Source organism: Caenorhabditis briggsae, assembly GCF_000004555.2.
Source record: "Caenorhabditis briggsae complete genome, chrV, whole genome shotgun sequence".
In the NCBI taxonomy this organism is placed as follows: domain Eukaryota; kingdom Metazoa; phylum Nematoda; class Chromadorea; order Rhabditida; family Rhabditidae; genus Caenorhabditis; species Caenorhabditis briggsae.
In genome coordinates, this window is record NC_013488.2 from 5,498,957 (window position 1) to 5,513,445 (window position 14,489).

Here is a 14,489-nt window from a genome sequence, read left to right on the forward strand (position 1 = left end):
AATTCTAGAAAATTCCAGAAAATTCTCGAAAATTCCAGAACTTTCTAGAAAATTCCAGAAAATTCTCGAAAATTCCAGAACTTTCTCGAAAATTCCAAAACATTCTAGAAAATTCCAGAACATTCTAGAAAATTCCGGAACATTCTAGAAAATTCCAGAAAATTCTCGAAAATTCCAGAACTTTCTCGAAAATTCCAAAACATTCTAGAAAATTCCAGAACATTCTAGAAAATTCCGGAACATTCTAGAAAATTCCAGAAAATTCTCGAAAATTCCGGAACATTCTAGAAAATTCCAGAAAATTCTCGAAAATTCCAGAACTTTCTCGAAAATTCCAAAACATTCTAGAAAATTCCAGAACATTCTAGAAAATTCCGGAACATTCTAGAAAATTCCAGAAAATTCTCGAAAATTCCAAAACATTCTAGAAAATTCCAGAACTTACTCGAAAATTCCAGAACTTTCTCGAAATTTCCAGAACATTCTAGATATCGTACTATCTCGAAAAGGGTATATAAGCCGAGAATTTTTCATTTTGCTCATTTGTTTTCATTTTCTTCCACTCAACTTCAATGGCTAAAAGGACTAAAAAGCCAAAGTCAAAGCAGCCCACAGCCCGTGTTGGACGCCCTCGGATCCGTGCCGTCAAGGATAAGGCTCGAGAGGTAGGTAGTGTACTATCCTTATGTATCTTAGCAGGTCCTTTCAGGTTGGGGCTACAACTTCTACATCCAGTACATCAACTACAAAACCTTCCCAGAAGCGCCGATTGGCTATGAAAAAAGCTGAAACTGCAGAGAAGAAACTCCAGCGAAAAGACGAGGAGTCAGAGGAGATCACAGCTAAACGAAGACGACTCGATGCAATAAGAAAAAGGAAGGCGCGTGTGGAAGAGACGGAGGAAGAACATAAGAAAAGGACATCTTCCAATAAAGAAAGAACATCAAGAGCCCGTTCAGAAGAAACAGAAGATCAATACCGTCGCCGGAAATCTTCAAATAGAGTGAGTACATTAAGAGCCCGTTCCGAAGAAACGGAGGGAGAACGTATTCGTAGAATGCTAGCCGACGCTGAAAGAACTTTCAAAGCCCGTTCAGAAGAAACAGAAACCGATACTTTGAGAAGACGTGCTCAGAATAAAGAACATATGGCTGTGACACGTTCTACGGAGTCTCCTAAATCTTCAGAATCTAGGAAAGAGGCAGACCGGAAACGACATCATTCTCATGTCACTGAAGATTGTGGAATAGCCAGAAAAGACGTGAAAGTCGAGGAGAATTATCTTGGGAAAATGTCGATACAATGCTCAAGCTGTGGTGCTTTACACTATAAAGGTAACATTACACCTGGAATATTTTTCAGACTTTGAATCTTTTTTTCAGGGGAACAGCCCCAGAGCAAAAAGTTCAATACATGCTGTCGACATGGATTGATCCAACTTCCTATGTTTGATAATTTTCCGAAAGAACTCCACGAGCTCTTCACATCTTCTACTTCGGAGTCTGCTGAATTTTTGAAAAACATCAGGACTTACAACAACTCCTTGGCAATGGGTTCCATGGTCGCACACGTGGATACTCCAAAAGGAGGTGGTCCATACACTTATCGACTGCACGGGCAAGTGTTCCACGTCACTGGAGCTCTACATCCGGAACCTGGGCAAGAGCATCTCTGTGCCCAAGTCTTCATCCTTGACACCGAGGAAGCAGCCGCGGAGCTCGCGAATAGAAAAACCAAAGTATCGTGCTCCAAAGATCTATACAAGAAATTGGACGATCTACTTCACATGTACAATCCATTTGTGAAGTCATATAAAATGATGCGAGAGAAAGAGGAAGAAGAGGAATTATTGGCAACAGCCGAAAACCGAGATGTTAGAGAAGTGAAGATGGTTTTTCGATCGAACACAAATTTGAACCCCAACAGGTTAGTAACGGAAACTAAAAAAAACGGAAATTTCGAAAGCCCAGAAAAAGTTTGAACTTTGGAAAAACTACAAATTTAAATTTTGAACATCGAAAATTTTGAATTTCGATATTTTAAAACTCTGAGTTTCAAAAAAATAGAAGCTCAAAGCTTTGAGTTTTTGAAATTCGCAAAACTCAATTTTCCAGATACCAACTTCCAACAGCTGAAGAAATCGCTGTGGTGTTTGTTGGCGACGAAAACGAAAATCCTGGAAAAAGAGCCATCACAGTCTATCAAAGATCCACAGGAACTTTTCAATATCTTTTGGATACTGATAAAGAGACAGATCCATTGTGCTATCCTCTTCTCTTTGTGGATGGAAAATATGGATGGCACGTCAACCAGAAAAGACAAGATGGACATGGAGGAACGACCAAGATGAGTGCTCGGGAGTTCTATTCCTACTACCTTCACATCCGTTCGACCTTCTCTCCACTTCATCACGCAAAAAAGCTTTTCCAACAATTTCGCGTAGATGTCTGGACAAAAATCGAACAGGATCGTCTCAATTTCATCCGGCAACATCAGGATAGACTCCGAGTGGAGTCAGTACAAGGACTGATGGATCACATCAATGCAGAAGATGATGGTCCATGCGGAAAAAGATCTTTTTGCCAAATACTTTCACCGGTTCCCCAAGGCATTTTGTTTCCCTTTACCAAGACGCTTTGGCTGTTGTATCCAGATTCGGAAAGCCTGATTTGTTTCTCACGATCACGTGCAACCCAAGCTGGAAAGAAATCCAAGAAGCTTTGTTGCCAGGACAAGAACCTGTCGATCGTCCGGACATTGTTGCACGAGTCTTCAAACTCAAAATTGAAGAATTAAAACAAGACCTGTTCATCAAGCACATTTTTGGAGAAGTAGCTGCCTGGATTTTTGTCATCGAATTCCAAAAGCGAGGTTTACCTCACATGCACCTTCTGATGATTTTGAAAAACGAATGGAAGCCTAGGTAACTTTGAAATCATGAAAATAAAAATTCAATTTTTGAAAATTTCAGAACGGCTTCTGAAATCGATGAAATAGTTTCTGCTGAGCTTCCGGATCCAGAAGAAGATCCAGAACTTTTTGACATTATCTCCAGTGTTCAAATGCACCGCCCATGCGGTATCCATAACCCAGATTCATCGTGCATGGTTGGTGATGCGTGCTCAAAACATTTTCCAAAGGACTTTCGTGAAAGAACATCTGTTGAAAACGATGGATTCCCGATGTACAGACGACGGGACGATGGGAGAACAATATCTTTCAAAACGAAAAATTCTGGAATTGTTAAACTGGACAATAGAAGTGTGGTCCCATACAACAAGTACCTTTCCAGAAAGTTCAGAAGTCATGCAAATTTGGAAATTTGTGGGAACGTCGGAGCAGTTAAATACCTTTACAAATATCTTTACAAAGGTACATCTCGAGCTGCTATCCGCATCTACACTGATAAAAATGGAGTCGAGCACAGGACGGAGAATGAGGTCAACAGCTACTTGGATGGTCGATACGTCTGTGCTCCAGAGTCTCTTTGGCATATCTTCGACTTCCGAATGTCCGACAGAAGACCCCAGTTATGCAGCTCAAAGTGCATCTGAAGAATGCCCAAGGAGTCGTTTATAAAGAAGGAGAAGAAAAAGATGCAGCAGAGAGAGGACAGCTCCGAGAAACAACACTAACAGCGTGGTTTGCTGCAAACAAAAGATGTTATGATGAGCTTGAATCGGCTGGAATGATTCCAGAAGACGTTGTGGACTGCCGAGGTATCTATAATGTTGAGATGCCAGAACATTTCCAATTCACCAAAGGAAAATGGACTCTTAGAAAAAATGCTACACGATCGATCGGAAGAATGCATTTCGTGTCTCCGAGAGATCAGGAAAGATTCGCATTGAGAGTCATGCTCCTAAACGTCACTGATGCCAAATATTATGAAGATTTGCAAACCGTTGGAGGTGTCTTTTATGAGAAATTTGTGGATGCTGCTAAAGCTGCCGGATACTTGACTGAGGACATTTTCTATGAAAAGTCGTTGGAAGAAGCAGCGTCATTTCATTCTGCACCACAACTGAGAGGATTCTTCGTCACTCTGCTGATGTTTGGGGAAATTCATAATGCTGAAGAGTTATGGTTCAGGTGAGAAATTAAAAACAATTTTTATTTTGAAAATCAACATTTTTCAGATTTGTGGATGACTTCTCAGAAGACTTTTTATACAAGCACTTCCCAAAAGAAAAAGCCGAAGCTCTCGCTTATAATGATCTTATTGATAGAATGAATGCTATGGGAGAAAAGCTGGATAAATGGATGAGCCTTGGATACGAGAGAATCATTCCAGACGACGTCATTGATTTTGATTACTGCTCAAAAGAAGGAGATAGGATGAGATCAACGTTGGTAGCAGAACAAGAAGAAGTTATGAAGGCAGTTTTGGATGCCGTGAAAAGTGGAGGAGGTCTTATTTACGTGGATGGACCAGGAGGAAGCGGCAAAACATATGTATACCTTACTCTCATCAACATCCTCCAAGGTATGCATCTGAAAGTCATCCCAATTGCGTGGATTGGGATCGCTGCATCTCTATTGCCTCATGGAAGAACGGTGGCTTCCTTCTTCCATCTTAACATCAAGGATGGATGTAAGACCTCAACCATCCATCTTCAATCCGCCGAAGCCAAATACCTCGCCGAACTTGATGTCGTATTTTGGGATGAGGCTCCTATGAGCCCCAAATCGTCACTTGAAACAGTGGATCAGCTTTTCCGTGACGTCACCAAAATCGATAAACCATTTGTTGGAAAAGTGATCATCCTTGGAGGCGACTTCCGACAGTGCCTTCCAGTTGTGGACAGAAAAGGAAGAGATGAGCAAATTTCAAATTCCATCAAAAGATCTCATCTTTGGCCACTTTTCCAAGTCTACCATTTGAAGACCAACATGCGTGCCCAAAATGCTGATGAAGAATGGAAAAGGTAAAAAATTAGATATTTAATTTATAATTTTCAATCTGATTTTTTCAGTTTCCTTCTTGGGGTTGGCGATGGTCTGAAAGGAGAAGAGGGGACTGGAGTCATGGAAGTTCCAGAAGATCTCAGATGCGATGGAGATTTGGCCGAGGAAATCTTTGGATCTTTACTTCGAAACGGGTCTAATGTTTCTGAAATCTCCAAAGTGGCCATTCTCTCTCCAACCAACCAACAAGCACTTCAAATGAATCAAAAAGTGATGGAAATGGTTCCAGGAGAGATGAAGACGTATTTCAGTGTTGATGAGGTCGGAGACAACCAAAATAGTCACTCTGATGCTGCCAACTTTCCAACAGAATTTTTGAATAAAATGACTCCATCAGGATTACCACCACATAAATTGGAGCTGAAAGTTGGTGCATTGGTCATGCTCCTCCGAAACCTTGAAGTTCGAAACGGACTGTGCAATGGTACACGATTGGTTGTTCGAGAAATGGGAAAGCGGGTTCTCAGATGCGCTTTTATTTCGGGACCAAATGAAGGTGGAGACGTTTTGATTCCAAGAATCAAACTATCATTCGATTCCGGGATTCCATTCGTACTCCAAAGACGTCAGTTCCCAGTAAGACCTGCCTTTGCTATGACCGTCAATAAGGCTCAAGGCCAAACATTCGATCGTATCGGACTGCTTCTGGACGCTCCGAATTTTGCTCATGGACAGCTATATGTTGCATTGACAAGAACAAGAACTAAGGATGGAATCAGAGTTTGGGCTCCAGAAAAAGTCATGCATAACATTGTTTACAAAAACATCCTGTAGCTCCATTTCTAGCTTAAATTTTTCAACCCATAGCCTATTTTCATAACTATCCTTTTCTAGGAATTAAACTGTTGATCTGAATTTTCCCTTTTTGATGGTTTTAGAATTGTTCTTCTAATCAATTGTTCTACTAATAAATTTTCAAAAAATAAAATGATAATTGGAACTTTTTGAATTTAAACTGAAGCCAGTGGAAATCGCGGCGTAGCCGCGAATTTTCACTGGTGAAACTCTGATGAAGAAAAAGCACCCGAAAGAAAACTTCCGAAATTTGCAAACTCGAACACTCATTTTTTCAAATCTCAAATTAGAACTCTCCAATTCAGTAATTCGATTATTGAAAAATCCCTAAATTCGAAAATTTAAATATTCTGAAAACTCTAAAAATCGTATATTTGGTAAATCAGAGGTTCAGAAATTAAACATTTCAGAAATTTGATAAGTCTCGAACTCCGGAATTTCGAATTTCGAAATTCAAAAGTTATGACATTTAAAGGAGGCCAGACACCAAAAAAAAAAGTTTTCCTGATATTTTGCATAGAGAACCCCCATGAGGGGTTGAATTCATGACAGGCAGCTCAGGGGTAAGCGCTGCTACCGGCTGAGCTGCGGGGGGGGGGGGGGCGCGAAGGCGCCTGACGACCGATGGTCTACATAAGCGCGGCGCGATTTCGTCTCCCGAACTGTCCCCCGAAATTTTTGCTGTCTCGGCTCTTTTAAAGACAGAAATTCAGAAATTCGGAACTATTTCAATCACCTTAAATAGAAACTCAGAAATGTAAAAACCTAAAACTCCAGGTATTGAAAATGTGGAAAATAAGAAATCAGGAAAATTCGAATTCTGGAAGAAACTCTGCAAGTCTGACATTAGGAAAGTCAGATATTTATCTATTCCAATGAAGATTTTCAAATTCCTAAATTTTGGAACTCGTAAACATTGAAGGTGCAAATGGGAAGATTTAGTAATTAGTTGCCTGGTGCATCTACCCTCCAACTCCTTATAAAGGTTCCCTCTACCCACGCAACGACACTCCGCTATCCCGCTCGGCGCGCGCACAGTTTAAATTTAGTTTTGAGTGATTGCGAGCTTGAATTTGGCTCGTAGTTGTTCTAGAGACTCTTTTAAGGATTTCAAGTGAGTTTGCTTGAATTCTAAGCTTTTATTTGTTGTTTCTTTCTAACTTGTTCATAATAAATCGATTTTGTTACATTTCTTGTTGATTTTCTTCTATTTTATCACAGGAACCTGATACCCCGGACATACCGCGGGCAATTTGGGGGCCGAACCGTTTTTTTATCCGTTTATCCGTTCTTTTACCTCTTTTTCGTTGTTTTTGCATCAATTCTCTCCAGAGTTTGAAGGATCCAGTGAGAGGATTGCTGTGAAAATTAGTGAATTTCGCAAGAATTTCTCCGAGTTTGAAGGAACCGGCAGGAGATTCTTGTGAAATTTGCGAAGAGGACAGTCGTGCAGGTGAAGGCCTATTGAAGAGTTGATCAGGTAAGGCCTTTCGAGAAGACGCGATATCGGTAGAAGATTCAACACAAGCCCGACATTCTTTTGAAGGAAAGATTTGTTTTCAGGGTTGGAAATGACGTCGATCGGGAGCAAGTCAAGAAGCAACAAGGACAAGTCGGTGGATTCCGAGAAGAGTGCAGTGAGGACGGCGACGATGGAAAGCTGGACAGAAGCGATGCAGAATCAGGTAACACTGAGTGAGCGAAAGAAGCTTGTCAAAGGTTACGCTGATTTCATCGGAACCAGTGAGACAGTCGTGGAGAGTGTGCGTGAGCAGTTGGGCGTGCACAGCAAATGTTCAAGAGACAGAAAGATGTGATCGTGAAGCCAGTGAAAGAGTTTGTCAGCAAATTGACAAAGCGCTACAACGAGCTGGGCAGTGGAAAGTGGGAGCGCGTTGTGATGCGCATAATGCGAGAAAACGGGCTGGAAAAATTGGAAGACTTGCGGGATGCCGTCTTACCGGATAATTTGACAGCGAGCGAGAAAAATATGGAGTCAAAAGTGCTTGATAACCATTTTAATTGTTGCAGGACGGCTGGCGAAAAGACAAGGAAGAGCTCGAGGAGGAACTGTCAAAATCGAAGCGAGAGAACGATGAGGTGGCCAAGAAGCTCGAGGAAGCGTGGAAAGCCACCGAAAAGGCAGAGGAAACGATCGAGAAGCTGGAAAGGGCACTGCTGAAGGAAAGGAAGACGTCAGAGAAGTGGAAAAGGCAATGAGAAAGCGCAGAAGGTAAGAAGAAAGAAATACAGTCGAGAAATAAAGAGAAAATTCAGGTGCACTCAAGGAGATCGTCGTCAAGGAGTTCGAATGGTTCGTCGGTGGATTGGCGCGATAAGAGAAAGGAAAGAAAGACCGGTGAGTCTTTTTCTAAGAAGTGTGACCTGAAAAATGATGAAGTGAAGACTGGCGCGTGAAGGTGAAGAATTGGGAAGTGAGGAGCAGTGTGGGGGATTTTCCGGAAGGAAGTGTGCGAGTCAGCGAAAGAAGAAAGTGTGAGCGCGACAGTGAGAGATGTTCGCGAGTGTCACGGAACAGTTCGCGAATAATGGTGGAGTGTCTGGGCAGAATGCTAAGGGCGTCAGCTCTGCCAGAGCCTGAGAAGTTCGACGGGAAAGGAGACGTCAAAGAATTCAAGAGATCGTTTCTGTGGAAGTACAAAGCGGTCACGGAGAAAGACGCAGATATGGTGGCGATTTTAGAGGATAAATTTCTGAAAGATGCTGCTAGAACGTTGTTCAAAACGCTGCCGAATCGATTCGATCGATCGATCGAGTCGCTTTTCAAAGAGTTTGAAGAGAAGTTGAGAAGGAGGCAAGGAGATCGGGAGGCGGAAGCTCTCAACGAGTTTGAGGAGCTGAAGCGAAAGCCGAAACAGCCGATGTGGGAGTTTTTGATGTCTGTGGAGAAATGGTCGAAGAGAGCGTTTCCACATCTGGAAGAAGAGACACTGTCACAGCTGAGAGTCACAAAGCTTATGAGAGCGCTGCGGGAAGATCCGACGATGCAAAAACTGATGACTATGAAGCGATACGAGGTGGCGAAAAAGGACCAGTACGAGTTCCTTAAGGATATCGTTCTTCAGCAAGAGAACGAAGACAGGAGAAGGCAAGGGCTCGGAAAATCGGATCGACACGAAAAGAAGGGGAATAGCTGGAAAAATGAAAAGAACAAGGAGGCGAAACAAGGAGACACGGAAACGGAAAAGAATGGGTCGGAAGACAGTAGCCATGGGAACAGAAGTGAGAGTGAGAGCCAGAGAAGGGCAGCGATCAAATGTTATAAATGTCAAGGAATGGGGCATATAGCTAGAGATTGCGATGCAAAAGTGATTCACCACGTGGAAACTGATGAAACAGGAAGTGGTGTGGGCGCGAAAATGAGGGAACAAGTAGAATTGTTGGGTCAGAAGCGCATAATGGTTATCGACAGTGGCGCAGAAGTATCTGTCATGTCGACAAAAGTGTGGGATGCACTGAAGAAAGGTTGTGTGAACTGGAGGCAGAGAGTCGAAGTACTGACGAAGCCAGTGTTTGCCTTGAGGAATGCCTCAGGGAAGAAGATGCCAGTGAAAGAACAACTAAAGATTCCAATCATGGTGAGAGGAAACAAGACTAAAGTGTGGTTCCAACTGGTGGGAGACAACGCTGAAATCCTCTTGTTGGGAATGAATGCTTTCGAAAGCATCGGGGTTGAGCTGGCATGGAAGCCAAAGCAGGAAGAGCGCGTAAAGAAAGTGGGGAAATGTCCAAAAGCGAAATGGGAGAGAAATGCTGAGCGTGGGAAGTGTGAGACAAGTAGCGCTACAGTTAATCATATCATGACTGAGGGAAATGTTGTTGAAAACAATCATTTTTGCAGAAAGCTGATGGAAGAAGGATGCGGATGTAAAAAAGGAAAGTGCACAGTCCAAGAAGGAGACAACTTTTGTTCAAGTGTGCAACAACTCGGAGTGGTGCTGTCAGCAAAAGGAAAAGGTGTGGATTTGGAGAAATGGAATTTGTTAAAATATTCCAAAGAATTCCAGGCACAAGTGACAACGGTTGAGAAGGAGGAAGCGTTGCAGAAGTTTGCAAAGAAGTGTCCTCAAGTGGCAGAGGCAATTAGGAAGGAAGGAACAAACGGCGAATGGGAAGAAGCGGCGATGAAGATCAGAGTGGCGCTGAAGAGTGAGATGAAGCCAAAGAAGACAATCATCAAAGAGCCAGCAGTGATAGTTTCCCCACGATTGAAAATCTCGGGAAGAAGAAACATTCTGGAAGTTCGGAATTCGCATGGAAGCGATTTCATGGAGAAATATGACTGGAAGAATGTGAAGAGCGTGATCTGGTTGTGGAGAGTCACAAAGGACAAGAAGGTCAACCAAAGGATCTATGAGATGATCGAGAAGTTGGACAAAGAAGGCCCAGAAGTCACGATGATGCCATGTAAGCTGGAATGTGACATGAAAGAAGTTGATGAGGTGACAGATGAGTGGAGGAAGAAGCTGAAGACGTTGAACAACGTGAAGCTGATCGATCCAAAGAAGGAAGTCGGAAAGCGGAAGATGCCGCTCATTGGGGCATCATCGGATGCGTACGAGTCGAAAGAATCGCTGGTTCGATATCTGGAGCAGGCTGTAGAGGATAATCCGTGTGTGAAACGACTGAAGGCGATGTCGGAGGAGAAGGTGGAGCCACAGAGCAAGCAGACCAAGTCCGAAAAGTAATTAAGGACATTTTTGGGATTTAAATGTTTCTTTTTTTTTGTATTTTGGTAACTATTCTAGATTTGTAGTAGTTTAGGGTTTAGTAGAGTTAGGTTAAGTACTGTAGGTATTTTATTGTAATGTTGTGTGTGTGAGTAGGTGAGGTGCGTTAGCAAAGAGTGTAAGGGTCGGAGAGGAATGTGAGTCGTGGCGAGGATCATACCTTTCTCCGGTCAGGGGTCCGGATTTCTAGAGGAGGGGGAAGTTGCCTGGTGCATCTACCCTCCAACTCCTTCTAAAGGTTCCCTCTACCCACGCAACGACACTCCGCTATCCCGCTCGGCGCGCGCACAGTTTAAATTTAGTTTTGAGTGATTGCGAGCTTGAATTTGGCTCGTAGTTGTTCTAGAGACTCTTTTAAGGATTTCAAGTGAGTTTGCTTGAATTCTAAGCTTTTATTTGTTGTTTCTTTCTAACTTGTTCATAATAAATCGATTTTGTTACATTTCTTGTTGATTTTCTTCTATTTTATCACAGGAACCTGATACCCCGGACATACCGCGGGCAATTAATTCATAAATTCTCGAATCGCTAATATTCGGAATTTTCAAGATTTCTGGGAATCTCTCGCTTCTCAATCTCTCGTACTCTAAGATTCTGATTTACTGCATTTTACATTTTTTTTAAATTTCTCAGTTCCCGATTTTCAGAATTTCTAAATAACTTTCAAACCGAAATTTTGAGGTTTCAGATTTGAATATTGCTTTAATTATTTTCTCTAGATTTGTACTGCGAAAGAAGAACGGGCTGAATTCAAATATAGCCCCCACCCCAATTCAAGTATAGCCCCCCAAAATGAACCATAGTAGAGCCCCCCACCTCCAACAATCTAGACACTTGCAGCAGTTCAAAAAAACCCCCACCAATTCAAATGTAGACCCCAACTTTTAAATGGTCCATTCCAATTCAAAATAAGCCCCCCCCCCATTCAATTATAGACCCATTTTTGCGTAGTTTGTGGTGTGTGAAGGGTACCGTAACCGTCATGATGCAAATTTTGAGCTTTTTTTAAAAATTTGGTCATATTGAGGTGGGGGGGGGGGGCTATATTTGAATTATACCAAAGAACGTCTACAGAAGACGTCAGAAGCAAAATTTCTGAAAACGAAAGGGTCGGGTAAAAACTAAGACACATTTCTGATCTATCTGTCCAAGTCCGAGCTCAATCGACAACGTTGAGTAGATCAACCATCACGCGACATACATTCTCACAGACAGAATTTGGTGTTTGTTATTAGTAATGATGGTTTATTATCGGGGATTCGTCTATTGAGCAAAACGCGTGAAAGCATATTATAGTGTCGCAAAAGACAAAACAACATTTTGAATATTGTAAAATCCAAAATTTCTTGAAATTCGGGTCAAACACAGAGTCCAGTAGAGAAGCCCATGTCGGATTCGCAAAGGGTTGGAGACGGGCAGTTGGTGCAAGTGAGGCCTTGTTCGTACATGACTTCTCCGATAACGTTTCCTCTGGATAAAAAATTACATAAATTTTAGCATCAAGGTTCTCATTATATATTAACAGATCGACAAAGTCAGTTAACGGATATTTTGCAGAATGGCTTTCCATTGAAAAAAAGAACTTACTTTGGTGTATAATGACAAACCACAACTATGCGAGTTTTGTTAGCTTGAGATGGGTCGGGTCCGCAGTTTTTCACTCCGCAGCCGACGTACTTGGTTTTAGCCCAATACATTTGTGTCGCGTCGGCCACTCCACTGGCCAAAATGGTGGCGTCCATGGTCAGCGAGCTCAAGCCAAAGTCCGATAATTGCTCATCCCATTTGTATGGAGCATCAGTAGCCTGGAAATATTTTTGTCCCTTTTAAAAAAGATTCTTCGAAAAAAGGCCCGTCAATCAAATATACTGTAAACACATTCTTGAGTATGGTACAATTGTTTTTTCCCCCGTCCTCAAGGAGCAAATCAAGCTTCTTGAAAGCGTTCAAAAGGCATTCCTGTTCCGATGTTATAAGAAGTTCAACTATCCCTATATATCCTACTTTATATCCTACTTTGATTGTCTCCGTGATCACAATTTAGAATCCTTAGAGTACCGTCGACTTCTATCCGATCTAGTTTTTATGTATAAAACTCTAGTTTCCCGGGAAATTGCAATTGCCCATAATCTCTTCATTGTCCCGTCTCATCATAATCATCTAAGACGCCACCCGTATTACATTCGCTGTACATTAAAAAATGCTTCAAAACTTTTTGCTCAATTTCTTACTCTCCGTATTATATCTTGCTGGAACTCGCTTCCAAAAACCCTGTTCCCACCCTTGATTTCATCCATCTCTTTTAAAACTAATTTAAGTCATGTTAATTTATCTTCTTTCCTGTTCTTAAGCGAACATAATTTCTAACTCATTTGTTAAATTTGTAACACGTTGATTTTATAAGTGACTGATAGTCCTAAATCTATATATTATTATAATTATTAACACTCAATAATAAAATCTTCCAAATTGTGAACTTCAAACCCATATATCCCATTACCTGTGAATGATATCAAAAAGTGATCAGTTGACCACTTTTTGATAACTAGCATAGTCTCTGAAATGAATTTGCTGAAAGTTAGAAGGATCATTCTAACCGTTTTACGATATTTATTTCTCATTCTGAATGTTGAATTAGCCTTTGTTTTGGAAAAGAGCCGATGAACTTACATATCCATCAAGATAAGTTGCCGGGGAAGTGGTGAATTTATTAAAGATGTTTTCCCCGTAGCCAGTGGCACCAGATTTTGAAGTTGGACAAGTGTCGGCATAGTTTTGCGCAGAATATGCCAGTGTAGAGTCCCAGAACTAAATTCAAAGTAAAGAGATTATTTAAAAGATCGTTGACTAGCGTCCTCGGCCTACGGTCAACTCCGCTAGGCGCGGCTGTGCCGCGCAATTGGGTGGAATCAGATGCAGGGCCTTCGGCCCTGGCTCAGTGGAATCAGTTGATCCAGGGTTCAGTCTGTTCTCCCTTCGCTCGCTCCGCTCGCTCAGGTCAAACAGACCGGACAGGGCCTTCGGCCCTGTATCATGGAAAGTTTCAAATCGAGTGGTATCAGTCGCAGGGCCTGTGGCCCTGGTTCATTTCTCTATCCGAATCAGAACTAAAAATTCAGAACCAGTAGATATCAGGAATAGCAAAAACCCCTAAAAACGGATGCTTTAAAGATGTTCCTGGAAAAGGAGGGATACATTACTCAAGGCAAAGATTTCGAACGATTTTTCACGATATTTTATTTTTGGCAAAAAATTTTGGTCATTTTTTTCCGAAGTTTTTTGTGGTTTATTACCTATATCTCAAGTACTAGCGTACCTGAAAAAAATCTGAAAACAAAAAATGAAATTAGATAACTTCTTTTATAGGGAGGCAAAAAATCAGATAAATCCATTCAGTGGTTTTCGCGTACCAAGGTGGAAGCTGGACTCTCGGAATTTCGAACATTTCACTCAAAACCTATTAACCTTTTTTATTTTCAAGCTAATTAAGTCATATTTTTTGTCGACATATCTATCCAAATTACGGATCGAATGAGAAAACCGGATTTTTGATTTAGGCCTTAGTTCGGCAGAAAAAACGGAAAACGTGGAGAAGAAACCGGATCCACTCGTACGTTTTTAATCATAAATTGGTTTATCCGGTTCAACTTTTGACGATTTTCGGCAACCGGATAGCCACAGAGATTTTCTAACGATAGAAAAAAAAATCAGCCAAAACGGACTGAAATTGACCAGAAAACCCCGGAAAACGTGAAAAAACCGGACCCCCTCGAAGGTTTTTAATCATAACTTGGTTCAGCCGGTTCAACTTTTGACGATTTTTGGTAATCGGATAGCCATAGAGATTTTCTATCGTTAAAAAAAGAATCGTCTAAAACGGACCGGAACTGACCTAGTTAGAATTATTTTGAGAAAAGTTTCATAAAATGTCGAAAATGGGGGTACGTAACACCTACTCGATTTAAAGGAAGAAGG

The 14,489-nt window shown here is 41.6% G+C and overlaps 3 protein-coding genes across 3 annotated transcripts in view; 2 read left to right on the top strand and 1 right to left on the bottom strand.

The window, feature by feature from the left end:
* Positions 1 to 572: 572 nt before the first annotated feature.
* Positions 573 to 5,742, top strand: CBG26851 (the record flags this gene model as incomplete). Its single annotated transcript, XM_045237055.1, has 7 exons — positions 573 to 665; positions 710 to 1,334; positions 1,383 to 1,926; positions 2,115 to 2,608; positions 3,483 to 4,092; positions 4,140 to 4,928; positions 4,977 to 5,742. 7 exons carry the CDS (start codon positions 573 to 575, stop codon positions 5,740 to 5,742), a joined length of 3,921 nt encoding a protein of 1,306 aa, XP_045100489.1.
* Positions 5,743 to 7,334: 1,592 nt separating this feature from the next.
* CBG21985 lies at positions 7,335 to 11,992 on the top strand (the record flags this gene model as incomplete). The annotated part of the gene is given in 7 exon segments (XM_045237056.1): positions 7,335 to 7,462; positions 7,473 to 7,686; positions 7,795 to 7,976; positions 7,989 to 8,163; positions 8,184 to 10,459; positions 11,064 to 11,095; positions 11,883 to 11,992. The coding sequence occupies 7 exon segments, from the start codon at positions 7,335 to 7,337 to the stop codon at positions 11,990 to 11,992; spliced, it is 3,117 nt and encodes a 1,038-aa protein (XP_045097444.1).
* Positions 11,993 to 12,097: 105 nt separating this feature from the next.
* CBG21986 overlaps positions 12,098 to 14,489 on the bottom strand; it is a gene marked incomplete at both ends in the record, with an annotated part of 2,462 nt that continues 70 nt past the window's right edge. Inside the window, 2 exons of the mRNA XM_045237057.1 lie at positions 12,098 to 12,319; positions 13,185 to 13,322. Of these exons, the coding sequence (XP_045097445.1) occupies positions 12,098 to 12,319; positions 13,185 to 13,322 (360 nt within the window). The remainder of the gene's footprint in view (positions 12,320 to 13,184; positions 13,323 to 14,489) is intronic.